At 42.0% G+C, this 27,438-nt stretch overlaps 2 protein-coding genes across 2 annotated transcripts in view; both read right to left on the reverse strand.

Moving 5' to 3' along the window:
* The window catches only part of cables2b (Cdk5 and Abl enzyme substrate 2b), a 35,760-nt gene extending 23,946 nt beyond the window's left edge, over positions 1-11,814 (reverse strand). Inside the window, exon 1 of the mRNA XM_084552535.1 lies at positions 11,095-11,814. Coding sequence (XP_084408661.1) covers positions 11,095-11,696 — 602 coding nt within the window. The 5' untranslated portion in view covers positions 11,697-11,814. The remainder of the gene's footprint in view (positions 1-11,094) is intronic.
* A 2,184-nt stretch (positions 11,815-13,998) lies between these two features.
* Positions 13,999-27,063, reverse strand: ccm2l (CCM2 like scaffold protein). Its single transcript, XM_084552966.1, has 11 exons — positions 26,435-27,063; positions 22,736-22,903; positions 22,540-22,623; positions 21,873-22,056; positions 20,031-20,650; positions 18,577-18,706; positions 17,683-17,743; positions 16,108-16,264; positions 15,305-15,443; positions 14,690-14,837; positions 13,999-14,516 (listed from the first exon to the last, which is right to left on the reverse strand). Exons 1-11 carry the CDS (start codon positions 26,462-26,464, stop codon positions 14,387-14,389), a joined length of 1,851 nt encoding a protein of 616 aa, XP_084409092.1. The 5' UTR covers positions 26,465-27,063; the 3' UTR covers positions 13,999-14,386.
* Between the last annotated feature and the right edge of the window lie 375 nt (positions 27,064-27,438).

Here is a 27,438-nt window from a genome sequence, read left to right on the forward strand (position 1 = left end):
AAAGCATCTGTATCTTTATTGATTCACGCAATTGGGGCTGATGATATATTAAATGATGACACATGAAGTCACACTGCAACATGAAAATCCAGTCATGACACACAGTAACAAGAACTGTTCTCTGTTTCTCCTGTCTGGTGTGTCTTGCTTTGTGTAGATTATTGCTGTTCATAGTTTATTTTCGGGAAACAGTTCTATAAATACAATCGCTCCAACACTGACCGCATTAAAAGGCATCTGATATCAACCAGATACATCCAACCTGCTCATTTTGTTTGCTGTGGCAAGCTCTTGACATGCACGTCTACTGCTAAGGAATGCACTTGAGACACAGCCTGAAAAAGAACAGCAGTGATTAACCCAGAGTGACTGAGCTATTACAAATCTCTACCTGTCAGTCTCCATTTTACTAAATCTGACCATTCAGTCAGATTCTAAAATTGTTCTATATATACTGTCCAAAAAAATGAAAGGAGCTTTTTTAATCCAAATACAGTATCACGTCAGTTAAACTTCTGGGATACTGATCTGTCAGTTAAGTAGTAGAGGAGGTTGTTGATCAGTTTCACATTAACACCAGGTGCACTATAGGGGCAACAATGAGACAACATCCAAAACATGAATGGTTTTACAGGGGGAGACCTGTTTTTTTCCCTCCTCATCTTTCTGACTGTTTTTCACTAGTTTTGCACTTGCACTAAGGTCAGTGTCGCTAATACCTGGACCCTACAGAGGTTGAACAGGCAGTCCAACTCCTCCAGGATGGCACATCAATAAGTGCCATTGTCAGGTTTGATGTGTCACTCAGCACAGTCTGAAGAGCTTAGAGGAGATTCCAGGAGTCAGGCAGTTACAGTAGGAGAGCTGGACAAGAACATAGACGGTCCTCAACCCATCAGCAGGACTGCCATCTACTCCTTTGTTGAAGGAGGAACAGGATGAGCACTGCCAGAGCCCTACGAAATGAATTCCAGCAGGCCACTAGTGTGAATGTCTCTGAATGTATTAGAAACAGACTTCATGAGGGGGGGTGCCTGAGGGACCGAAGTCCTCTAGTGGGCCCTGTGCTCACTTTCTGGCACCGTGGAGCTCGATTAGCATTTGCCATAGAACACCAGAATTGGCACAGATGAGAGCAGGTTCACCCTGAGCTCCTGTGAGAGACGTGAACGGGTCTGGAGAAGCCGTGGAGAATGCTGTTCTGCCTGTAACATCTTTCAGCATGACTGGTTTGGTGGTGGGTCTGTGATGGTCTGGGGGGGTATATCCACGAAGGGATGCACAGACCTCTGCAGACTAGACAACAGCACCCTGACTGCCAATAGGTATCGGGATAAAAGTCTTAGACCCATGGTCAGAACCTAAGCTGGTGTGGTGGGTCCTGGGTTCCTCCTTGTGCACAGAAATGCCTGGCTTCATGTGGCGAGAGCATGCAAGCAGTTCAAGATGAAGGAATTGATACCATTGACTGGCCCCCACACTTCCATGACCTAAATCCAGTCGAACATCTCAGAGAGATTATGTTTCGGTCCGCCCGATACTGCCACCCTGCACCTTAGACTGCTCTATAGCACAGTGATTTTGGAGGAGATACCCCAGGACACCATTCGTCATCTCATTAGGAGCATGCCCCGATGTGAGTACCACTTCGACTGTTATCCTTTTGTTCCCAACACATAATTAGGTCAGTATTAATATAGATATCCATCATGATTATTTTTCCGACCATTGTGATCTGATGTGTGAAAGTGTTTCTTCAATTTTTGTCAGTGCAGTGGATTTATATACTGTGTTTCTCTTCTTAATGAGCTTCATGGCTGACATTTAGAAATGCACTTTGCTACACAACTACATATTTGGTTTGACTTTAGTAGGAACAACAGACTGAAGCAAAATCTGGGTTGTACAAAAACAAAACGAAAAGGAAGTAAGCTGTGGAGACCGACCTCCCACGAGCTTTCAAATCTCTCTGTCACACGCAGCTTTACTTAAATACCCCACACACTAAACCCTCACCGCAGACACAGGTATACATTAAGTCAGTGACCAACCACAGATTAAATGTTGTGCTGCTTTAGTCTTAATACAGCCGCATACAAAGCAAGCAACGGTGTTAAGAACAGTCTGTTCACACCTATGACACTGACTGACAGACTGGACGCTCCACAGATTAAAGTGCAAGGACATCTTAGTGAGGAACACACGCACGCATGCGCACACACAGGGTCACCCAGCAGGCCTGTTGTGTGTCTTACATCACCAGATTAACAGACCCTCTTCCTCCTTATCCTTCTGCCTGATATAACCAAAAAATCATCCCTCATCTCTTATCTCCTTCTTTAAAACCCAAAATATAACATTTATAGTTGATGCGTATGGAAATATTTTCTAATTGCTTGCTCTATACAGTTCAGAATTGATGAAACACACTTAAATGTATTCACCTTTAAAATTGTAAAAGCTTAAAAGTTATTTATTCTCACAGAATTTCCATGTGTGAAACACTGAATAAGCTTTGTGAACAAGGACACAATCATATGTTGAACTCGAACCGTTTCTCCTAGACTGGCAGAACAAAATTTGTCATCGCTAAAGTTGTCACTGTGAAATAGTTATAAACTAGTTATTATTTGTATAACATTACTGACAGTGCTGAAATGTTGGCAGTATCAAACTGATACAATTTTATATATCAAAAATAAACATGAGCACTGACCTTGTTTGGACAATTCAAAATAAATCTTTAATGCAAATCTATATATTATTGATATATGGTTTTGCTGTGGTTTCTTTCCTGTAAACAAAACAGATCTAAACAAACCACAGTGTAATTCATTGGCTGATACGCTCTGGTGAAAAGCTTTTGACATTTGTCATCAGTTTTAAAAGATGACTTATCTGCAAACAGGATGTGACTGATAAGACACAGCGTGTCAGAGGAAGTAGTACAGTGATAAGCCTCTGCCCTCTAACTTGACCTTATCTTGCACATGAAAGGTCACAAGAAGATTGAATGACTAAACTGATGCATAATGAAGATTTAGAAAGTCTGTTTTTTCACCATCAAAAACCACACTTGTTAAAAATGCTCTTCTACACAAAATGTCTCACTCATATTTTAAAGTGGACAGAGAAAATCTAAAAACATGGCATGACAACATCTGGGCTAACTATATTTTATCATAATCAAAATTTAGCATCAGCAGAGAGCCAAGGTAAGTAGACCGGATCTTTATTCTGCTGCTATAAATGTACAAAGTTATATTTTCGTGGTGTAAAAATAATGACAAAAATAAAAGGCACATATATCGGTGTCCAAGCCAGCAACTGATTTAGCTACTAGGGGACCAATGTTATCCATGAGAGATGGACAATATCTCTTATAAGTCTACAAGACTGGTCACCCACTCAATGACCTACTTCACTTGCCTGCATTACCAGTCCATTAAAATATACTGCCTGGCCAAAAAAAAAAAAGTCGTCACTTGGATTAACTAAGCAAATAAGTAGGAGCCTCCTATTGGATATTTACTGCACGAGGAATTATCTTTCAGCTGGCCACAAGTTATTTAACCCCAACTGATGCAACAAGTTGCTTCTCATTTCTTAAACAACCATGCTGAAAGACACATCCTGTGGTCGTGGAAAAGATGTTAGTCTGTTTGAGAAAGGTCAAGACACTTAAACGTTTGGTGAAATGTTTAACAGTGAAAGTAAGAGCATTTCCACACGTACAATGTGAAGGGAACTCAAGGGATTGGGACTGAACAGCTGTGTAGCCTTAAGAAAACCACTAATCAGTGAGGCTAACCGGAAAAACGGCTTCAATTTGCTAGGAAGCATAAAGACTGGACTCTGGAGTAATGGAAGAAGGTCATGTGGTCTGATGAGTCCAGATTTACCCTGTTCCAGAGTGATGGGGGCATCAGGGTAAGAAGAGAGGCAGATGAAGTGATGCACCCATCATGCCTAGTGCCTACTGTACAAGCCTGTGGGGGCAGTGCTATGATCTGGGGTTACTGCAGTTGCTCAGGTCTAGGTTCAGCAACATTATGTGTCCAAAGAATGAGGTCAGCTGACTACCCGAATATAATGAATGACCAGGTTATTCCATCAATGGATTTTTTTCTTCCCTGATGACACGGGAATATTCCAAGATGACAATGCCAGGATTCATGGGGCTCAAGCTGTGAAAGAGTGGTTCAGGCAGCATGAGACATCATTTTCACACATGGATTGTCCGCCACAGAGTCCAGACCTTAACCCCATTGAGAATCTTTGAGATGTGCTGGAGAAGGCTTTGTGCAGTGGTCAGACTCTCCCATCATCAATACAAGATCTTGGTGAAAAATGAATGGAAATAAATCTGGTGACATTGCAGAAGCTTATCAAAACAATGCTACAGTGAATGTGTGCTGTAATCAAAGTTAAAGGCGGTCCAACGAAATATTAGAGGGTGTGACCTTTTTTTTGGCCAGGCAGTGTATAACTATCTTTGCCAGCACCTCGTGGCTAGCAGCTAGTAGTAGGTGGGAGGTCGTAGGCAGTACCACATGTAACAGTAGCTACTAAAGAAACTTCAGATCGTACAAAGTTGAGTTCTAAATCACGTGAAGTAATAGGAAAGACATTTTATTATAATAATTACTTTAATCTGGCCAAAATTGGCAACATTGATCTACCTACTGGCAAAGACTATAATTTGTTTTGCCATTGGCTGTAATGTCGTCATCACTCAAGAGCAAACTGTGGGAAAGTTGGAAAGACTAAAAGAAAACATTTGTGTTTTGTGTGTTGAGGGTGTGGGGGTTATCTTTGTTAGACTCTCTCTTAGACACGTACACACGCACACAAACACACCAAGACATACAAATGATGTCAGTCAGATTCCATCTCCCTTTGTGTATCTTCATATGTGACTGTGTGCGTGAGTGTGACTGTGTGTGTTTGTTAAATCAGTATGAGTGTGTCTGCCTCTGAATTAAACAGTGTTTCTGCTGAATCTGATAAGTTTAGTGCTTCAGGCATCAATTTCAGCAACCAAGTGAAACACTGCTTCACAATATATTTAGTGAGTGTTGGGGTGTGTGTGAGAGAGAGAGAAGGAAAGAATTTCCGTAGGACCAATATATCTGCTGGTGTTTACTGATCAACTACACAGATATTGCGATTTCAGAAGAAAAAACATCTTCAGTGTAAGCAGGTAGGTACTGTAGTAGTGGTGGCATTCAGTCATCAGACATTTCAAGGCTGTTTTAACCTAAACATTATTCAGTTATTACAAAGAAGATTCTTTTATTTAGCTGCTTCACTTGTCAACATTATTAGCATCAAAGTTCAACCAACCATTTCTATGCCCATTTTTGAGGTAGGCAGATAAAAAGCGTGGGATTAGGAGAAAAGAAAAAAACAGTCCAATGAAAGGCTGATTAACAACCGGGTCAAGACTGAACAGCCAAACCCTGTAAATGTGTTTACTCTGCAAGGGAGGGACTCCATGACATTTTTTCCACACAGCAGAAGGCTTGGAAAATGGATTCTGAAGTTCACAGTCATCATAAAACTCCCACGCCCTCTGAACATTACTTTATTTACCTGGTGGGAGCAAGTTTCAGGGAGCCGTCTAACAGGAACTAGATAAAAAGTAACTCATGACAAATCATCACTTTACATCAGATAAAAAAATTGCTGAGAAAGACATTGAGTTTATAGTTCAAATTTTGCTTTTTTAAATAGCACTATAGTTTTTTTTCTTTTACAGATTTGCACACTTTCCTGTAAGTTAGAGTGACTTAACTACACATTTTTAAGTGATCTGTTGAGTTAACATTAATTACCGCGACAGTCCAGCAATCATTTAATTGCCTCGTGTGGTGGTTATTTACCGAGACGTTTAGTCATGCTGACCCATACTGTCACTTCTTTTTTGTCTAGTCATGTTTGTCAGACACTAACTGCTCTTACATGCCTCCTGGCAGCAAAAGAATCACTGTGTGTGTTTCAGATGAACGTCACTGAAGATATCGTCAAAGTTATCCAGTGTTACAGAATGTATAAGCACATTAGCCCAGAGAGTCTTCTTAGTCTGATGTCATAAGGGAAAATGCCAGTCATAATTTAAACCAGGATGGGAACCACCCTCTGTAGTCAGCGCCGAGTCTTCGGCAGTTTTGGTCATAAATTCAGGGAACATTAATCATCCAGGAGGCTGGATGCACGGACTTGACTGGGAATCTTCACCTGGTTTATAAATAGGTCAGTAGAGTTTTAGGGTTTCCCTCTGGCACAACAACTGAGCCGCTGCAACAGTCACAGATTAAGCGTACGCTGAGACAAACAACCTTCAGTGTTTTCATCCACATTATCCCCAAGACTACAAAATATTAGACACGGGCCTGCTGTGAATGTCACAAGTGTGAACGTGTATGTTATGCTATTTGCCCTCATACAGTAACAGAATACAGACTTGTAAATGGTTTAGCTTAAGTGGCTAGCGATCCAGATCTTTACACATATCAAGTTATGGTCACTTTAATTAAAATGAAACAGTATGGTTCAAATGTACCAGCATAAACAATAGTCTCATCCATTTAATAGTGCAAGTAATGTAATTATATAATCATATTTGGCATTTTTTTTGTTTGTCATTTGTCTGCTTGTTCCAGCAATATTCTTAGAAGTAGTGTGCCACTGAAGGGTTATCCTGTGTGCACAACAATACAGCTGGGATCCTCGTGCAGTAAAATCAAACTGAGCTAAGCGCACCACGGGGAATGCTCAGTAACGGGGTTACTGTATCTTAATACTGCTGACACCACCCAGGGTTGTTGTTAATCCTGCAACACTCGCACACAGGTTGATGGACATGACCTGACATCTCAGTTGGAGTGTGGATAAAGTCAGTCCACAAAGCTCAAATCAGCCAGACAAACAAAGCGAACTGAAATGGGATGGAATAAACAATGCCTGAAGGTAAATTTGAAGGTAATAACTCTCATAAGAAGTATGATTCAAGAGAACCCCAGACCTGGGCTTGCCATCCTTCTGCAATCTGCGCCTCATTGCCGATAAAGGTAATCATTTTGACTTTAGATTAGCTGCTGCTAAACAGACTCACCCAAACATTTTGCTGTCAATTTAAATTCCACGCTTCTGCTATATCAGTTGTGTTCAGTCAGTCATAACAGGCCACCCACTCATTTTTAAATACCAAAGCAATCCCCAGTCTCAAGTTATCTTCCATAAAAAGTGATTACAGTTCCACGTACTGGAACAGCTTTCTAATTAAATTTAAATTTAATGACGGGAGAGCTGTAGAATCTGGTCAGTATAATGCACCAGTAGATCCTCTGGCTAGAGCCGTCAGGAGGAGACAGCTAGCTACCCAGTTTCCACAAAACACTGTGTCGAAGCAGGTTAAACTATGCTGGAAGTCACAGGACGCTAAACCTTGTTCAGAAAACACACCTGAACACAGTGAGCAGTGTTTCCTATCCAACTATAAAAGTTCAGTGGGCTACCAACCCAACGAGAACCCTCACCAGGTCAAAAATAATGTCAGATACAGCATCTGCAAACCGCAACATCACTTGAGCCTCTTTGTCTAGATACACTTGACATGATCAGAGTACCACTGTTATCAGAGTCTCTTCAATAAGCTAACATTTAGCTGTAAAGCTGTAACACAGGGAACAGCCAACCACATAAGCATTTTCCCCCAAAACTCCAGAGCTAAGCCACCACACATTACAACGTTATGTCACATATAAAAAAAAAAGTAGGAACTATCTAATGTATGGTTGTACAGCTAAATGTCTGTGTCACTGAGTGTATACTCTCTAAGCAGACTAATGAAGCGGTTGGCCAGGTGGTTAGCTAGCTAGCAGGGCTTCGCACACGGATCCTTGATACAGACGGAGAGTCTAAACAGAGCATGACTGATGAGTGTAACTGATGACGGCCAACTATATCACATCAGGAAGTGTGTAGGTGAGGAAAAGGTTGTGTTTAAATTGGGTCTCCGCCAGCAGTCACCACAGGAAACTCAACATGTATATATTCAGCAGCTCTTTTATTTTAAAATCCCTGTGACACTTTCACCAGCCAGCCAGGGTGTTAGTGGGGGACGAGATCAAAATTTAATGAGAAATTTATATAGAAAACTGGGTCCTTGCTGCCGCAAGCAAGCGTAGAAAGTTTTCAGCATTAATAAATAATTACTGCAATAATTTAGAGACATCGTTACTGTAAGACAAGCATTTTGTAGCACCGTCAGAGTTCTACAACAGGAAACAGAACTGGAGGTTTCTGTTGCAAGCAAAAGATGAAATGACAGAAAATTGCCCGCCAATGTTAGAATACTATTATAAGTAAGAATGTATTACAGTACAGAAGGATGAAGATCACCAAGACATATTCTGTCCACAAAGATTTAGAGCTTTGTCTGTAAAACATTCTGCTCAGTACGACACAGTTCAAATCATAAATAATTGGACACCGACATCATTTTTTGTTATTTCTGCTGTTTACCAAACCATATGGCAATTGGTAAACTGTCTCAAAACCTGGTTTGTGGTCAGATGTGCTTTGTTTTCTTCATGAGCCAAGTTTTTTAATGAATTCCAAGTGTAGCATTTGCATATGGAAACTGCTGCTGTGAACCCTGCTGCTGCTGTGGGCTTAAAAAAAAAAATAAAAAGATCAGAGAAATAGCTGGAACTTTAGAAGAGGCCAAATCAACAGTATGGTACATTCTGATAAAAAAAAAGGCCGCACTGGTGAGCTCAGCAACATACACAAGACGTGTACGTCCAGCGAAGAAAACAATGCTGGATAATATCAGCGTCCTGCGCAACGGTAAAACTAAAACAATGCTTCACGACGTCCAGCCGAGTGAAAAGGCCCAGGAGGTTGACATGTCATTATCCAGTTCTGCCAAAAACAGAAGCCTTCACAAGAGCAGAGAGAGCTCACCGCAAGATGCAAACTATTCATAAACCTCAAGAATAGAAAGACCAGATGAGACTTTCACACAAAAAACATCCGAAAGAGCCAAAACACTTCTGGAACGTCGTCCGTAAAACACACAGCGGAGGCAGCATGATGAATGAGCACGCACGGCTTCTGGTGTTACTGGATCGCTGGTGTTTAAAGATGATGTGGCAAAAGACGGAAGCAGCTGAATGAGATATGAATTTTAAAGCGACTGGATAGTGTTTCACAATACAGATGATCAATGACCCAGATCATGTGGAAGAAACCAAGGAGGTTTTGAAGATAACAAAGTATATAATCAAATAATATTTAACTGTTATGGAGCAATAAAAAAAAAAATTGCAGGTCATATACAGCAGGTGCTGTATTTGACCTGCTGCTTTGATGGCTGGTGCAGCTGTCTGACAGATGAGCTATTATCTGCTGCTAATTTTCCAGCCTGTGGTTGGATGTAAATAGGTTAAGCGGTGTTTATCACCTGCATGGCTGACATTCTAGAGAGCTGATACGCAGCCAACATGATGACGAAGCCGGTCCATCCATCAACACTCATCCAGGCGCAGCATGACTGGAGGACAGCCTCTACCACCAGGCCATCAGAGTCCTCAACTCAGAATAGACCGTTCTCTGGACACTAGACATACACCTGTCTGCCAGTACACTACAATGAACAACATGACTACTGCTGCTGCCACTTGTCGCCTTTGTAGATTTTATGCTATAACTTCTGTCATTTTTGTGCTTAGATTTGAATATTACACTGTTTTGTGTCTGCTTTAACTATTTATGGCTGGGCTGACCGGTTCTCTTGTCCACAACATTGCACCATTTACCCTGCACATGACAAAGAAACCTGTATCTGCACCACTGCCAGATGACAATGTTTCATAAACAAACACACATTTACCGTCGCTTATTTACAGTCAAAAACACATTCATATAGTTTATGTTAGGACATTAATATGTTTATTCATATTCATTCATGTCTTTGTTGTGATCGGGCCCATTTCAGTCTTTCCCTGTATATCTTGTATGTCTGAATTTCTGTATCTTTCAGCAGCTGGAATCCATACTTCTCTTAAAGTAGTAAACGCTTGACTGAAGATGTTTACTGTGCCACAGAGAACAGCTTGACTTCATGTTGTCGGTTAGTGGTATTCAACCGTTGCTGAGTTCACTTCCTGTCTACAAACCCACCACCTGCTCCAGCTGGCTACTACCTCTGAAATGACATTTACCATGAAATACAAACAAGCTCAACTTTTTAATTAGAATGAGAATAAACTTGCTACCGCGCTCCCTGGCTAATTATTGACATTTTAAAATATATTTATCACACATCTGAAAAAAAATGTTCTTGTTTAAAACCTAATTCAGATAAAGTTCCTTTTTAAATACTGACACTAATCAGATTGTTCTTTAATAGGATATGATAAAGTTGGATAAACCTATAAAACAATAACATAAAGTCTACGCTTTAAAATGTAAAGTTTATCTGTATCCATCCTATACTACAAACATTACCTACTGCCTTGAGAATAAATCAAATTTTCTACTACATAGCTTCAAGTACACAAAGGCATCAACACTGACTGAGGAACTTTGCCAGGGCAAAATTACAACAAGTCATCTTTACAATTACTCCCATGAACACTTAAAAAGTGGCTTGGAACCATAAAGAGAGAAAAGGTAGTCCTGAACTTTAAATAATACGCGCCCCAAAGTGATGTAATTTACAGCATCTGAGCCCACTTCATCTCCAGGCAAGGGAGTTGGATTTTGGGAAACGCTGCATCACAAGCAGTGACACACTCTTCATTCATCATTTAGCTTCCAGTGAATTAAATGATTGTTAAATAAAACTGTCCTTAAATTCATCTGTTTGTTAGGTGTAAGATGACTATGGTGTTTGTAAGGTGTAAGATGAGTGAGGATCAACCGTCAAACCGAACCAGTCCACCTTCAGTTTACCTGTAAAGTGTGTGTGAGGCACACTCCTAACTTTCAGCGTTTGTTTCAAGGGGAGCACTGACCACAAACATGCAAATTTAAATGGCTCATTCGATTTTCATAGCTGAGGAGCTGCCGCGTTCATCTCACCTGTGTCGCGGCTCTGAGGACACCGAGTTACAGCTCTGAACCGACAGCAGCGTGGAAGACTTCCGCGGTGCAAGCGGCGACGGTAGGAGGCTGGTGTTGGACGGGGACGCTGACAGCAGGTTAGTGTTCCCCGGCGGAGGGAACGAGCCTATGCGGCAGTCCAGCAGCACCTCCGCGCTCCCCCCATCGTTGAACTCCGTGTCCGACGGCAGCACGAGAATAGGAGGAACGGTGAGGAGTCCTGCCCTCGGAACCGGGGAAGGAGTGACATTCCCGCAGCTCACGGACGCGGATAAACTGCGGAATGTCCCGTAGCTGCTGTTGTTTCCAGGCTCCAGGCACAAACCGGCCGCCGCAGAGCCGGAGTCGACTCCGTCCAAGTCAGTGTCTTTGTGGTGGCGACTTCCTCCATTCTCGGATGAACTACTCTGGACCGGCTGCCCGTCCAGGGAGATGTTACTGAGAAACAAAAGAGCAGCTTGTCTCCGGCGAGAGTTCTCCCGGTTCCTCCGGGTGTATTCCCTGTTATTGTGTGTTTTTTTACTGTTTACTGTAGCAGGTAACGATGTGCTGTGCTGACTGCACGCAGCCGCCGCCGCCATGGTCTCTGTCCCACTGAGGAAGTCAACTGGAGAATCAGCTCGAGACCTGCAACTGTCAAATCCCTTTTACCCGGCGCGAGATTGCTTTACGCCTTCCTGCGCTCTCATTGGTCCAGACGGGAATACGTAATGACGTTTAGAGCCAGCGCCTTCGGGGAGGAGTTTGGTCACGCTGTAAACAGACTGAAAGTCAGAAAGGACTGTAACAATGACAATGGAAAAAAAAATGCGCATTTAAATTTATTCTTCAGTATCCGTGTTTCATTTTCTATTTACACATTTTTTTTTTATATTACTTTGTAAAAACATAAATCAAAATTGGTATCCATAGACACTTTATAGAAACCAGAGTCTGAGACTATTGGCTGCATATAGATGATGATGTATTGCAGACCTACGTTATTTCTGTTAACTAAACATTAAAATTAATGAATATATGGACGAATTAATATTATCCTCGCATCTTAACATCGATCAGCAAAAGTCACAATAGGATTCAAAGCTGAACGTTCATGTGTCCTGCGTTCTCTCTCCTTGTCTTTTTATTTAAGTCACGTTTCCTGCAGTGTCTGTGTAATTCCTCTGCATATCTCTGGAGTATTGGGGCTGCTGAGGTATTAGCTGAGCTGTCACTGCAGCTCTGCCTGACTGCAGCTTTGATTGGCTGCTGGCACTTTGTTATGAAACCTCAGTGGATTTTCTCTGCACTGATCCCTGCAGTGACACCAGCACTGGGGTGAGTGGACCTCCCTGGTTTAGCGGGATGACCACTCTCAGCGTAGAATGACTGGTCGCCTACTAAATATAACCTGTATAGGATACAGTACACTGTAATCCAGGCTTGGACTTCATTAACGTACACTCACCCCCTGATCCCCTGCATCTGCACAGCAACAAATGAACTACAACTGACCTTCCAGCTCAGCTTAAACAGCAGAAGGACTGGAATCCAAAACATGTCTTCATTTTAATTTAGCTGGACCTCACTGGGAATTCGCATGATGTCATGTCGTATTATGTATTAAAATACATGTTTTTGTTTATGTGGAGCAGCTGGCAGGAGGCTCAGCTATGTGGCTGCTAAACAGATTAGAGACAGAAACAATTACCAGAAACTCCTCCTTAATACGGTGTTGTTACGAAGACCTTTTAATAAAGAAGATGTTGCATGCACTGAAAGGTGTGTTTGTTAGACATTGGCTGATGGCAGGTGTGGTCAGGCGTTAAATATGACTTTACAGTTTAATTTCATATGTGTGCATGTATACTGTGTAAAATTAGTATTTTAAGCATGAAAACAAGGACAACAGTGAGCCCTGTTATACTGAATCAAACATTCTCTTCTTCCACATTCATTTCTAAAACTTTATTATTATACAGAAATAAAGTTGAATACACAAAATGTCTTACATCATATACATAATACATTTCTAGCTGAACCAAAACTAAAAGTTTGAGTAAAACTGGGCCTTTAAAATAAAATACCTATCCACATTTTAACATGAGCATGGGTCAAATTTAGCATATAACCAGACAATACCACAGTTGTTGTTCTAAGAGGGAAAACAAAAATAATATTGGACCCAGGATTAATACAACTGCGATGATGCAAGGCTGCATATGACAGACACTTAATGGGATTGTGCGTGTGTGTGTGTCCATCAGTAGGATGATGACAGCGATGATATGATCATAAATGCCGCCACATGGATGATTGCAGAGATTACGGCCCTGTAATCCGATGATGAGGATCATGTTTATACAGTGTGCCTGCCACACACACACACACACACACACACTAACATAGCCCTAAAACCGCAGTCAAAGTGACACACATGAGCAAAAACTGACCTGTTCTGATAATAGAACTGAACATTATCTAATAGTTTCATAATTTCAACACATATGTTTATGTGTTTTCTGGCAACGAGCCAAGACATGTCACAACAGAAAAGAGAAATTTTCATTATTTTCAAGGTTCATGAAGGAAAACATTTGTTAAAGTATATTTAGTATTTTGATTGAGACTGAGTTGGATCTCCCTCTCTCTGATCTCTCTGTTTAATGTGTTTAATCACCACCGATGGAAATAAAATGACTGTGACTACCACTGTTTGTTACATAAAGGGAACACAACAGTAATATGACTCGGCTGAAGCCCCTTTGGTGTACTGACTCTCTGCGGATCTGATGTTTAGTGAGGCTGGCACAGAAGAGAGCTGGAGGGGAGAGAAGCAGTGCACCATGGGAAGGTCATGATGCTGCCGCCATGATAACGGGTCAATGCAGCACGGTGGGAGAGAGAAACACAACGGAAATATCTATCTATCTATCTATCTATCTATCTATCTATCTATCTGACTGAGCAGAGCAATGCAAGTTGCAATCTATATTAGCCTGCCTCCTAGTGGTGACAAGTAGGAATTACAGTCCAATCAGAAATTACCATTTAATAAAATATGCAAATGTATGAATGAATTAAATGCATTAAAACACTTATTTAGAGTATTACATGAACACGTGATGACAAAGCACATTTTCCATTCATTCTGATTTAATGGTTTCATTTGCTGAATGCCAGCTTTGGTCTAACACTAAAAAGGCCAGCTGTCAAACTGCATGTATATCTGCTGTTTATTATTCTATTAATGGAGAGAACACTGGCTGAATTAGTTTCTACTGTCTCTCCATCAGAGGTAGTAGTCTTCCTCCTCGATGTCTCCGTGTGTGTCCTGAAAGCCAAGTGCCTGGATGTCGTGGGTGATGTCAGTGATGCGTCGGTTGAATTCCTGAGATCCTGAAGAGGTACAGTTGTCGTACCTGCTGGGGGGAAAAAAACAAAACAAAAAAACAACCAAACAGTTTATCTTCTATATTCACGCAAACCGTTTATGTGGACTAAAATACAAAAGGCATAATATTGAACACAAAGAAGAGATGAGTGAGATGATCACAGATTCCTTATTCTACTCTTCCTGACCCGCAGTGCATACCCTCTCATGGCTGTGGCCGACGTGTTGCTCATGCTGCGTTTGATACGTCCAAAGCTGTCGGTTAAGATCCCGCCCTCACAAATCCCAATACTTTCCAGGAAACTCTCGAATGCTCCAACGTCTTTGTCTGGGATGAACGGACGCATGCCTGGGACACAAAGGACAGAAGACAGACATGATACTTAAACATGACATAGAATGGTAATACTAACACGAGACAAGGACAATTAAGACATCTCAGTTGATAGTCACACCTTTTCTTTATTTTATTTTTTAAATAGAGAATTTAACACATTTACAAAAGACATAACTTTTTACAGTGCAAATTTAAAAAAAATTTTCAGCACCAATTGAATGATCATCATCAGTGTTATGATTTGCAGCGTACTGCGGGCTCAAACCACAGCAAGTACTTGCAAACTTTCTTTATGAATCTGCCTTTAGGAGTGTTTTATTACATTTCCTTCCTCTGCAATACTACCACACACAAAGTGCATATGGTGGTGTGCCGCAGAGTTTCAGTCAGTAAATGAGTGCTCTCTGTGTGTGTGTGTGTGTGTGTGTGTGTGTGTGTGTGTGTGTGTGTGTGTGTGTGTGCGCCTCAGTCTCCCTCACCCAGCAGCAGGAACTTGCGGTTGTCTCCGTACAACTGCAGCAACTCGGAGCAGAAGTGGTCGATGTTTGATCCCAGCCTGTATTCTCTCAGCAAAACTGCAAACTGCTGCACCTCCACTGGACTCAGCTTGTTACGCAGCTACACACACACACAACACACACACAAAGAGACCGAGCAGATCACAAACACACCAACGATATTTCTTCTTTATTCATTTGGTTGCAGACGGTCACCCACATGTCGACCGTCCTCCGTAATACCACTGCCAGCGATCCCAACCTCTTATCTTTGTTCTTCGATTCTGTTTATTGTCTGCCCATCTTTTGGTGGGATATCATTGAGTTTTTGATTATTTTGTTCAGAAAATATTGACCTCATTTGCCTGCACACTGCATGCATTGTGTGTCCTGTAGGCTGCATTATAAATGCTGCCCTGTAGCTGCAGGACAGACCTTCATGCACTCGCTGTGACTCATAAAGTCCACGCTAGAAACTTTTTGACAGTCTCACATTTTTGAATGCGCATTAGTTTCCCTTCAAACGTGATCATTCTGGAGTCTCTTAACTATATGATGCTTTTGAGTGACATTTTGCTTGCGGACAGTTAACTGTCAGTCGGAAGCTTGCTACATCCACCTTTCAATGATTCACAATCCTGGGTCGACAACATAGTAGAGAAAACAGACTGTGACTGAATGGCATGTTGCCTGTTGGCTGCATCTTAGCAATTAGGTCAGGGTAGTTTACCAACTAGATGATGATTGTTGCTGAACATTAATCGCTGTGTGAAGACAACACTCACGGTGTTCATGTACTCCTGCATCAGCAGCAGGGCAGGGTTAAAGTCTCCTCCATCACTGACGGACGTCAGACTGCGATGGGAGTCCTGCAGCGAGAGGGACGAACTCTCACTGTACGTCTCACTGTAGTAGAGCTCAAAGGCATCCTGGGAACCGTCACTGAGAGAGAGACAGACAGACAGACAGACAGACAGACAGAGAGAGAGAAACATCAAAGGTGCAGATCAGCCAGTCACTCTGTGTGTTGAAGTTTCTGTGCTAAATACCTAAAATGCCTAAAATGCAGATTAGTATATGGAGGATTAATGCCGTGCTATAATTGGAAACTAATTTGAAATTTGAAAAATATTGAAAAATGTTGAAAGTCTGTTCAAAATGGAGCTTTGAGAGAACGCTGCCAAAAACACTTGAACGCACCCAACTGTGTGGCCAAATCTCTGAAAAGTGCAAATTAAAAATTCAACTCTGAAAGACCAGTGTGCAAATACACGCCCTTCAAAGTTACAAAATAAAGTTTGGCCTTTGTAAAACTTTCATGGTTACAGAACTTTTTTTTTTGGAAACTGAAAATGTGTTATGCTGTAGACAGTGCTGCATTTCTGAAGAAGAGCTCTAATATTAAATTATATTTGCAGATATATTGTTTTTTTGACTTTCAAAATATTTTTGAAGCCTTCAACATGTAGTTCTGTAAAACTTTTTTTTTTTCATAGATTTTCTAGCATACAAACCTTTCAAAACACTGCTATGGTATGATGTTAACCCAATACTTCATAAATGTCACTGTTTCTTGTAAATCAGTCCTTTGTCAACATTTCACTGCTGACACATATGAAAATGTGGGCGTAGAAAGGAATATCCGTTATCATTAAACACCAGAATTTGACCTGGTCCTTTAAAGCTTTGATAGATGTAGGATGTAGCTCTAGGAAGATAATAGTGAGCACATAATCAGTGCACAATAAAGAGGAGGGAGGGATTTTGTTCCATGATTCTAATGGGTTTGTTTGAGTGGTGATGTTACTTAGACCAGACCAGGGACCCCCACCCCATAGCAATGCCACTCCTTGATGGAAGCAGCCTGACACAGACACACACACAAAAACGCTTTAGGATCAACTAAAAAAACATGAAGAACAGCTCAAGGTGTTGACCTGGCTTCCAAATTCACTAGATCCTAAACTGATCAAGTATCTGTGGGATGATCCACAGAGGCCCCTCCCCTCAACCCATAGGACCCAAGGGCCCCCACTAACAACATTCTGTTGCTAGACACCACAGGACACCCTCAGAAGGCCCATGTCCATTCTCTGATGAGACACAACTGTTTTGGAGGCACAAGGGAGACCTACACAATATTAGGAAGGTGGTCATAATGTTATGCCTGATCGGTGTATGCTAATCAGTGTTTGTTGAGCATTTAGTTTCATGGGTTTGGTAAATGAGCATTTTATTTTATTGATGCAGCAGATGCATCTATTAATCTGAATTTGTCAAAGCAGCTCAGATTGTTCTTATATTGCATTTGTGTGTATCACAGTAGAGTAGTTGAGTATTACTACCTCTAGTCTACTTACTAAGAGCTGCAGCTAAAATCTGGATCATAACTGTAGGACATGTCAGTCAGGCAGCTGTCACCTGTAAAAACACAACAGTCAGAACATTAAATAGACATTTAACAGAGGTATGTGGTTCATCTTAATTAATAATTAAAGTATCAAGGAGATACAACAACAGTATTGATTAAGGTTTTCTGACATCCTGAATGTGGTGCTTTCTTCCCAGAGGAGCAGGAATAAGATCAGTACATGTATGTTAAAATATACTACTATATTTCCTGTGTACCAAGGGGAAATGTGAGCTGATGAAATCAGAGCATTCATCCTCTGGTCACTACCAGTTTCCTAATCTAATCTTAAGGCAGTGTGGCCAGTAGATTGGCTGCAGGCTGCAAGGACACCTGCTAAATAGCCCTACTGAAACTGTCTGCCCCCGTTTGCAATTTAATGCAAGACATAAATAGCTAACATTTGTTGAAATATATTTATCCTGCCCACAAACATCTGTCGGCATTAGCATCAGCTGGCAGCAGACATCTCAAATATATAAAATGTAACAAAAAAATCTGAATGTCCTTCAGTGTACGCACCGGATTGAGACTGTAAAACACAAGCTGTAAGATGTAACCTGCTGAACTTAGAGATAGTCTGTATTTACCTCTCAGTCCCATTTGTTATTCAAAAGGCTGTATTAATTTGTGAAAAATAAGAGTGAATGGTAATGATTGTTCATGTTATGAACTCCTGGTATAAGAACGATAATACCTTCAAGGGGACCGTTATAAGGAATTAATAGAAGAAATGGTGGCCAGAACTGTTCAATCAACCGTGCAGTACGCTTGTCTCTGCAGAGATAACCATCACCCCTTATATTTTTTCTTCTACTTCTGGCAAACAGAAACTGTCACTCACTCCTCTTCAACCAATAGCGATCCGGCATGGTGTGGTGAAAGCCCGCCCTGTCGACGCACTCGATGGTCTGATGGCTGTAAATGATCTGGAACATCTGACAGATCAGAGAGCAGTACTCCTCTGCAGCATCCTGCACGCACAGAAACGCACACAGGGGTCATTGTCGCACGGGATTAGTGTCGTCAATCATCTTTCCGAAGCACAAGGTTCCCTTCTGTTCACATTTGCAGAATGCACCGCACACGCTGGAGTTTCTAACACAGCAGTTGCACGTGTTAGTGGCGTAAGTGTTGGGATGTGAACCGGCAACCGCCCAAAGCCAAGGCAGCAGTCTGCTGTTGTGATGAAACGTCAAGTGAAGCCTGTGAGCTTAATCTGAACAAATTGAACAATGGCACCCTACTGGTGCCAATCCAAACGGATTATCATTACTCTGGGTACTCTGCTGTAAATGTGATGTAATTGTTCAGGTTATGCAACAACACAGCCTCAGCATCAGTCTGCGTCTGTGTGAGCGTGTAGACGAGCGAGCATCGGTATTACTGCCCTACTTTCCCCTGCTCTGACATGACAGGAAGATGATCAGTGAACCCTAATGAATGAACTTTTTTTTTATTTTTTTATTTCCCACTGTCACTATTACTTTATTTTACAAGACCAAACACCCTACAGATATTTACGAGAAATCCGCTCCAAGCATGCACACTTTAACCAACACGCTCTCCCCTGAAAGTATCATTGCAACAGGGATGGAGATTTTGGTTGGTCCAACATTTTAGTCCAGAGTGAAATACTCTATCTTGACGGTGTATTACTTTGGCGATTTTAATTCTGCACTGTTTGGCAGGAACCACAGGGAGAGAGGAATCTGACACGTACAGACACAAGTGACTGATCTGTGGCATGTGGCCTAACTATAAGGCTATTGAATGAGCTATTTTCCTGTATAGACCCAGGCAATATCTCTGAGCCTATGCAGAGACTGCTTGGTAGGTCTGACTCCTTTCATGTTGCACATGTTGCACCCACAGGAGAGTCACGTTTCCATGCTAAGGCAGATTTATGGTAATATATTGGTATGTTTATGAAGGCCTCCAGATCTGTGCTGGGATTATGGGAATACAGCCAATGCAGAAGCGTCACAAGATGCGCTTGAGTGCAGTGCTCCCAACAAGCCAACAGCACATTGCCCCTGGGTGAGAATGCCGTGCATAGGTAGAATGTTGATTGGTTGAAAAGTTTGGTTGATCCAGAAAGGGAATGAGAGGAAGAATGAATTAGAGGGAGCCACAGACAATGGCTACATATTAAAACTGTACAACAAAGAATGTATTTGTCCAGCCTTTTTTTTTTGCAACAGGGGCAAAGTTAAATGACGAACAATGCCTTACCACGATGGAGCTTCTATGAGTTAATGACCGATTCGTTTGTAATGTGATTTCTTGGCCACCCACCCTGTTCTCCACAGCCAGGATGACCAGGTTGCAGTAAGCGTCAGGACAGGGTGTGGGCTCCAGAGGGTTGTGGTTCCTTCTCTCCCAGCTTCCGTAGCTCTTACCCCGTTCCCAGCTCCCCGTGCAGGCTTGTCCACCACCTCCACCCCTCCTCTCCCAGCTACCCCCTCCTCCACCACCACCCCCACCTCCTCCATGCCTCTTCTCCCAGCTCCCTCCCGCGCCTCCTCCTACCCCCACCCCCCAGCTGCCGCTCACGGGCCTTGCTCTGCGGTTCTCCCAGCTCCCCCCTGTTTTCCGCGTTTGCTGCCTCCTCTCCCAGCTCCCTCCCACTCTCTTTCTCTCCAAGCTCCCTCCTGCGCCTCGCTCTCCTCCTCCTCCTCCTCCTCCTCCTCCTCCTCCACCCCCTCCCCTCTCCACATTCTGGTTTTTGTCGTGGTTGCTCCTGGACAGGGACGGCCTCCAGTCCACTCCACAGATAGTGTGTCGTCGCTCCATTGTACCCCCTGCGGGTCGCGGGTCCGCATTGCAGCTCATGGTCTGACGTCGGCCATCGATGCCTGATGGCTTTTTCCTGTCCAGGCTGTCGTCCCCAGCAACCACAGTATCCACGTTTAGACCTGTGTGGAATGCAGATTTAAAAAATAGTTGGCTGCATTTGTCATATTCAGGCTAGTTAGTCCGGAATTAGCCTACCTACTGCGCACTGAACGTCTAAAGGTAACACTGAAAGCTAACATATTAACAATTATGTCAGTTCAATACCAACATATTCACTGTGTGGGAGACAAAAATTCAGCTGAAGTATTTTGGAGTAATTAAAGCAAGTCTTTAACTGCTGAGGAAAAGTTTGCAACTGTTTCAAAAATAATTGTGATTAGGAAGCAAACCAATAGACAGGACAGCCCCTTCACTTGTAAACCACCTCCAAACCAGGCAAAAATGATGTTATCACAATATTGTTTAGAAAACAAATTAACATTTCACTTGTTTATTTCTCATGTAAAAATGACAGAATTGTATGATTCAAGGAAATGATTGTCAAAGTAAAAAAATACATATAAAAGACAATAACTGTCAAGGGACCAAAACTGAACTCAGATATGACCTTCTAAATACACTGATCAGGCATAACATTATGACCACCTTCCTAATATTGTGTAAACAGTTGTAACTCATCAGTGAATGGACATGGGCCTTCTGAGGGTGTCCTGTGGTGTCTGGCAACAGAATGTTGTTAGTGGGGGCCTTTGGGTCCTATGGGTTGAGGGGAGGGGCCTCTGTGGATCATCCCACAGATACTTGATGAGTTTGGGACCTAGTGAATCAGGAGGCCAGGTCAACACCTTGTGCTGTTCTTCACGTTTCTTGAGTTGTTCCTAAACAGTTTTTGTGTGTGTGTCTGTGTCAGGCTGCATCCTGCTGGGGATGGCTGCTGCCATCAAGGAGTGTCATTGCTATGGGGTGGGGGTGCCTGGTCTGGTCTAGGTGGGTGCTACATGTCTAAGTAACATCCACATGAATGCCAGGTCCAAAAGTTTCCCAGTAGAACATTGAGTTGTCACAAGACGGTCAGTGTTATTTACTTCTCCAGTCAGTGGTTTTAATGTTGTGGCAGATCGGTGTATAATGCAAGAACAAGCTCTATGTAATCCGTATGTCTACAGAAGCTAAATGCTAACTGCCCTGTGTTGTTTTGTAAGAATATATATCATAGTTTGATGTTCCTTACTCACCACATTAGAATGACACCTTATAACAGATACTGGACTGTTCAAGTGAAGTAAACCTTTTAAATACTGCATTGTTCTTCCTCAGTCATTTATCAGGTGTTTTTCTCACCTGTCTTGAGAACCAGCAGGTGCAGCGCGTCGTCTCTCAGGTAGGAAGCAGCAGCGATCTCATGTGTGGGGATCCTCATCAACAGCTTCTCGTTGTCCCTCCACGTCAGCAGCAAGCAGCGAGCAGACAGACTCAGGATACAGTCCTGATCCACGGTGGTCTTCAGAGGCAGCAACTTCAGCTGCTACTGACCGACACACAGCCACGGGGGATTATAGATAATTAATTAGTGAGAAAGACGATAAACACTGACACCGTTTCAGTAGAACTTTAATGGTTGCTTGCTCACCTTAGCAGTGTCCAATTGATTTTTAGTGATTATGAAAGCTTAGTTAATAGACTACTAACTTTAGTTATGTAAGATTATTGATTAGGGACTTAATATATTATGGACTGACTATTAATTACTTACAACAGTGACTGGTTATAAACAGGTGATTCTGTATTTATAGATAGGATTTGATTAATAAGCCAGGAGAAAACCAGTTATTGATTACCAATTGCAACAATGAAGGTATAGAAAGGTTTGCAATTTCATAAGATTGATAACGGCCATCTATATTTAGGAACACATTAGAAAGGTTATTGATTAATTGCCCATCACTAACCTGAGCTTCATTATAGACCTTAGGGGTAATGCGTTACAGATAACTGATTGATTACCAACCCTGGCTGTGTCTAGTAGCTGTAGCAGCTCGTCTCGGCTGGAGGGGTTCAGCGAAACCGACACCCACGTCAGATGACCAAGGAACTAAAAGGACAGATCAAAGGTCAAGCAGATGGTCATGGAGGGGTCATGTGGCAGCCTAAGTATGTTTCATTGCCATGTACTTCGTTCTATTCTGTTGTATTCCAGTCCTTACCTTGACCTCTTTCTCCACATAGTCGAATATGAGTCTCTCAGGGTGGATAAGGTAGTCAGGGGGGTAGAGGGGGACGGTGTGCAGCGGGCGGCGGTAAACGCAGCCTCGATCTATCGGCCTGCGACCAGCTTTGGACCAGACCAGTCGCTTAATGGGCGAGACAAAACCCTGGAGAGAAAAATACTGCATTGATTGGCATGCAACTTGCTAGCAATGCTGCTACTTATGAGGGTGATATATATGTATTTACATTGCATCTAGTATGTTGCAACAAATATCTGATAGCTGGATTGGGACAAAAGTATGGACAGGTGTTCATGTTTCCAGATGATCAATCATGGTGTTTTTGATGATTACTTTACTTTTCCTATAGCACCACCATGATGATGATCTTTGTTTTTGATGAAATAGCTCTGCATTTATTGGATGGATTGCTATGTAATATGCTACACACATTCATGTTCTCTGGATGAAATGTAACTGCAATGGTTTTTCCCTGGATCTTTCTTCCATAAAGTCATAGATCAATATTTTATTCTACTATTTGGTTTATGACTAAATAGAAAACAGAATGCAATTCAGCAAATACTAGCATGATAGCACGTGGTAAAAAGATCTATACAATCTGAAAGCAATGCTGATCATGTAAACGTTTGAAATCAAATCGAAAAAAGACAACAGTAGAACTCAGGGCTATGTTTAATAATGAAAGTAAGAGCATTTCCTCACATACAATGTGAAGGGAACTCAATGGATTGGGACTGAACAGCTGTGAAGCCTTAAGAAAACCACTGATCAGTGGGGCTAACCGGAAAAAAGCTTCAGTTTGCTAGGGAGCATAAAGACTGGACTCTGGAACAATGGAAGAAGGTCATGTGGTCTGATGAGATGCACCCATCATGCCTAGTGTCTACTGTACAAGCCTGTGGGGGCGGTGCTATGATCTGGGGTTGCTGCAGTTGCTCAGGTCTAGGTTCAGCAACATTATGTGTCCAAAGAATGAGGTCAGCTGACTACCTGAATATACTGAATGACCAGGTTATTCCATCAGTGTATTTTTTCTTCCCTGATGTTCACGGGCATATTCCAAGATGACAATGCCAGGATTCATGGGGCTCAAATTGTGAAAGAGTGGTTCAGGGAGCATGAGACATCATTTTCATACATGGATTGTCCACCACAGAGTCCAGACCTTAACCCCATTGAGAATCTTTGGGATGTGATGGAGAAGGCTTTGTGCAGTGTTCAGACTCTCCCATCATCAATACAAGAGCTTGGTGAAAGATTAATGCAACACTGGATGGAAATAAATCTTGTGACATTGCAGAAACAAAGCCACAGTGAATCCATGCTGTAATCAAAGCTAAACGGCGGTCCAATGAAATTTTAGAATGCGTGACCTTTGTTTTTGGTGGTGACTTTTTTTTTGGCCAGGCAGTGTATTAGCTGGAAGGCTAGGAATCTTGGAAGAGCTACACATCATAGTTGACCTCTCCTGAATCTTGCTAATTAGTTGGTCTACAGTTTATTCATTCTCGACCATCATCTGGTTTTGAAAATATTTGTCTATCTAAATGTCAGATTAAATCAAGATGAAACATGAGAGGAGCCGTCTGTGTGCGCTGTTATTGTGTTGTTTACTCTCGTCACCTCTGTTTCGCTTCCTGTGCACTGGTTTGCTGAGCTGATCGGAAAATCAGACACACTCTGCTGGTGGTTCAACACGCTGAATCGGCTGAAAAGCCTCCCACAGGGATCCAATTAGTGACAATGGTGCAATGGTGCCTGTCACCCCACACAAACTAGGGCCACAGGCGCTCAAAGATGGCCCGACACTAGCCACGGCTGACAATTGGTTGCCTTGTACTGTACCCAAGTGTGCTTAGGTTGTCACAATCCTCTTTTTTTTGTGTGTTGAAGAAGAGCACACTTACATGCTTGGGCATTGTTAATGTTAACACTGAATGAAACACCTCATTAAGGGCACGATACACTGAACCAAGCCCAAGCACAGAATGCAGCCGTCACACCAGTCAAATAAACTGGACTGTGGTGGCTGGACGTGCTCAGGCAGGATTGCATCACAGTACACTGTATGTATTCATGGTCTTGAGAGGATACATCCTAAGGATCTTGGTGATCTTGTGACATTTCGACTCTCCAGAACTCTTATGAGTTTACTGACTGCACTATCTTCAGTCCAGCACTATCCAAAGGGCAAACTTTACATTTTAAGCTGCATCATTGTCAGCCTCTAAGAACGGCTAAATCATCAGTATGTTGTTTATGTTGTCCAACAATTCGGTATTCTGGCTGAGAACACAGAAGACTCCAGTCACAGAGAGGGTGAGATGAGTTAAAATTCAGATTAATCTTAGAATTACGTTAGGATTAGGCACTTAGTTGAGATAATTAGGGTTAGGGTAAGGGTCTACGATAATGCTATATGTCAATAGAAAGTCCTTTCAAGGATAGAAACACAAGTTTACGTGTGTGGGAGTGTGTTTGTGTTAATGCAGCACATCCCTTTGGCTGTTCCGACAGTGATTGACAGGAGAGCAGTGATCTCTGACAACTCATTGCTGAGACTCACTGACAACATAGCACACACTGTTAGACACCCACTGACACACACAAACACCCATTAACATACTGTGGCTTGAAGCCATGAGGAGAGTGGACATTATAGCACGCACACACACATCGAATGGAGAGAGGACACTAGCTTGTTTCATAGTCAGAAACCTGCCTTGTCTTTCTTCCTGAATAATAACAAGGACAGATCTCTGTGTGGGCAGATTTCTGATGAACATCTCTGTTGTCAGCTGAATTTTAGGACAAAGACAGAGGATAGTTATAATGAGTTTGGTGCTTCTTGTTCAGGAGACAGATAGAAATAATTGGATTTTGTAATGAACGTGATTAATGTAACAACATGCCTCTGTCAGAGCAGGCGTCAGTTATTTAACTACTTCCCAAGAACAACTACTTCTTCCTTTTTTGTGTGTTTTGTATTGTTTTGATTTGATTTGCCACTCTAAATGTCCAAACTGCAGTATTTTAAAACAGTACTTTTTGGTTTCTGATGCTTCTTTTGAACATTTATGAGATGTCCCTTATTACTGGGAGCATGCTTAACAGAAAAGAAGACAAGGACGAGACTCTTGTTGAAATAGTATCTCACTCCACCCAGTGGTGTGGTCATAACCTCTTTCATCTAAGCGTCAGGAACACAAAAGAAACTGCAAAACCCTTTCCGCCATTGCCAAGATAACAGATCTCAGTCTCTAGTCCTGAGTAATGTGTTTAAAATAAGCCTTTTGCTCCAACAGAGGATACTACACAGAACTGGATTATCAAAGTTGACCTAACTTGAACTTGATGTAAATGGTAAATGGTAAACGGATTTTCTTCAGCATTTTGAGCAAACCGGTGGCTGAGATTGACTCTTTAACCAAAAGTTCAGTTTTAAATGTGACCAGGCCTTTGTAAAGAATTGCTGGGAGGGGCAGGTATTTTAGCTCATTTAGAGACAAACTGAAAAGAACAACATCAACAAGTCAATCAATCTAAAAATAGCAGATTCACAATTTCCAGCCGGATGACAAAATGTGACAAAATTAGAATCAGGTCATCAACAACAACGACCTGAATGAGATGAAACACTGAAACTGAGATACAGGACTGAAGCTACTCTACCTTCTTGGATTTCTTTGGTTCGTAGTCCATGGTGGTTCAGTCCTGTCGAAGGTCAGCTGAGTCCTGGTCCCGGTCACACTCTTCCTGAATGTATTTTTTTTGAGTCCGTTTGTCTTTTGGTGTCATTGCGTCCGTCTCACAGTTGTTTTTTCCATCGATGCTTCAGTGCCTCTCTCTGTTGAAGTTATTTTAGCTTCGCTCTTGGCTGCTCCATTCTTGTTCTTTTTCTTTCTACTCTGATTGTTCTGTTGAAAACTCTCCTGGGGCCACACACACACACACACACACACATATACGGGCATTCACACCCACACACACACATACAAGAGGAGAGAACAGGAAGCAGAGGAAGCCCACTTCCTGTCCGAGAGGAAACTCCACCAGGGGCTGATAACATCCAGTCCTTTCTGTGCTGATAACACACACACACACAAACATTTACACACAACTTACCTTTAATTAAATGCACCGTTTACATTATATAAATGGTTTTCATTTGACAGATGAATTTTTCCCCCCAACTTTAAATGTTAATACTGTAAACCAAACTGAACAACGAGCAATTTGGAAGTGCGAGCAACATTTGCATGGTAACAAACATGTTGCGGCCTATAATCAGCATTTGACATCCAGACCGTTAATGATGATCAGAAGAAATTAGTGATATGATACCCTATAAAACAATAACCAAGCTTTTAAAGATACCTGCAGCATGACTTGGTATGATTAGCTGCACTTTTTTTTTTTTTTGTGGTAAAAGTTGATTTAGTCCCATCTTTCAGCTTCATCCATGCCCCTATTATATCACCTCTCAACTACTTGAATGTCTTGTTCAACTGCAGCATCATATACTTGGGATTTTTCCACACTTTTAGTTCCAGTACATGAACTGGTTCCATCTTCACACGCGCAGCAAGATGAAAGATTGCACTAATTGCCTTCAAGCTTTGTACAGTTGGCTGTAGTCTTTGCGGTGTGTTCAAGTGCAGCGTTTTGGTTCAGAC

The sequence above is a fragment of the Chelon labrosus genome (assembly GCF_963514085.1).
Source record: "Chelon labrosus genome assembly, chromosome: 10".
Taxonomy (NCBI): domain Eukaryota; kingdom Metazoa; phylum Chordata; class Actinopteri; order Mugiliformes; family Mugilidae; genus Chelon; species Chelon labrosus.

What these genes read in the sequence shown, in the direction of transcription:
- ccm2l (XM_084552966.1), bottom strand. Translation starts at nt 26,464, where the DNA reads ATGGACTACGAACCAAAGAAATCCAAGAAG. An exon ending in AACCAAAGAAATCCAAGAAG is followed by an intron (nt 22,904 to 26,434) that starts GTAGAGTAGCTT and finishes TTTTCTCTCCAG; the next exon opens with GGTTTTGTCTCGCCCATTAA. An exon ending in TCGCTATTGGTTGAAGAGGA is followed by an intron (nt 17,744 to 18,576) that starts GTGAGTGACAGT and finishes GTGTTTTTACAG; the next exon opens with GTGACAGCTGCCTGACTGAC.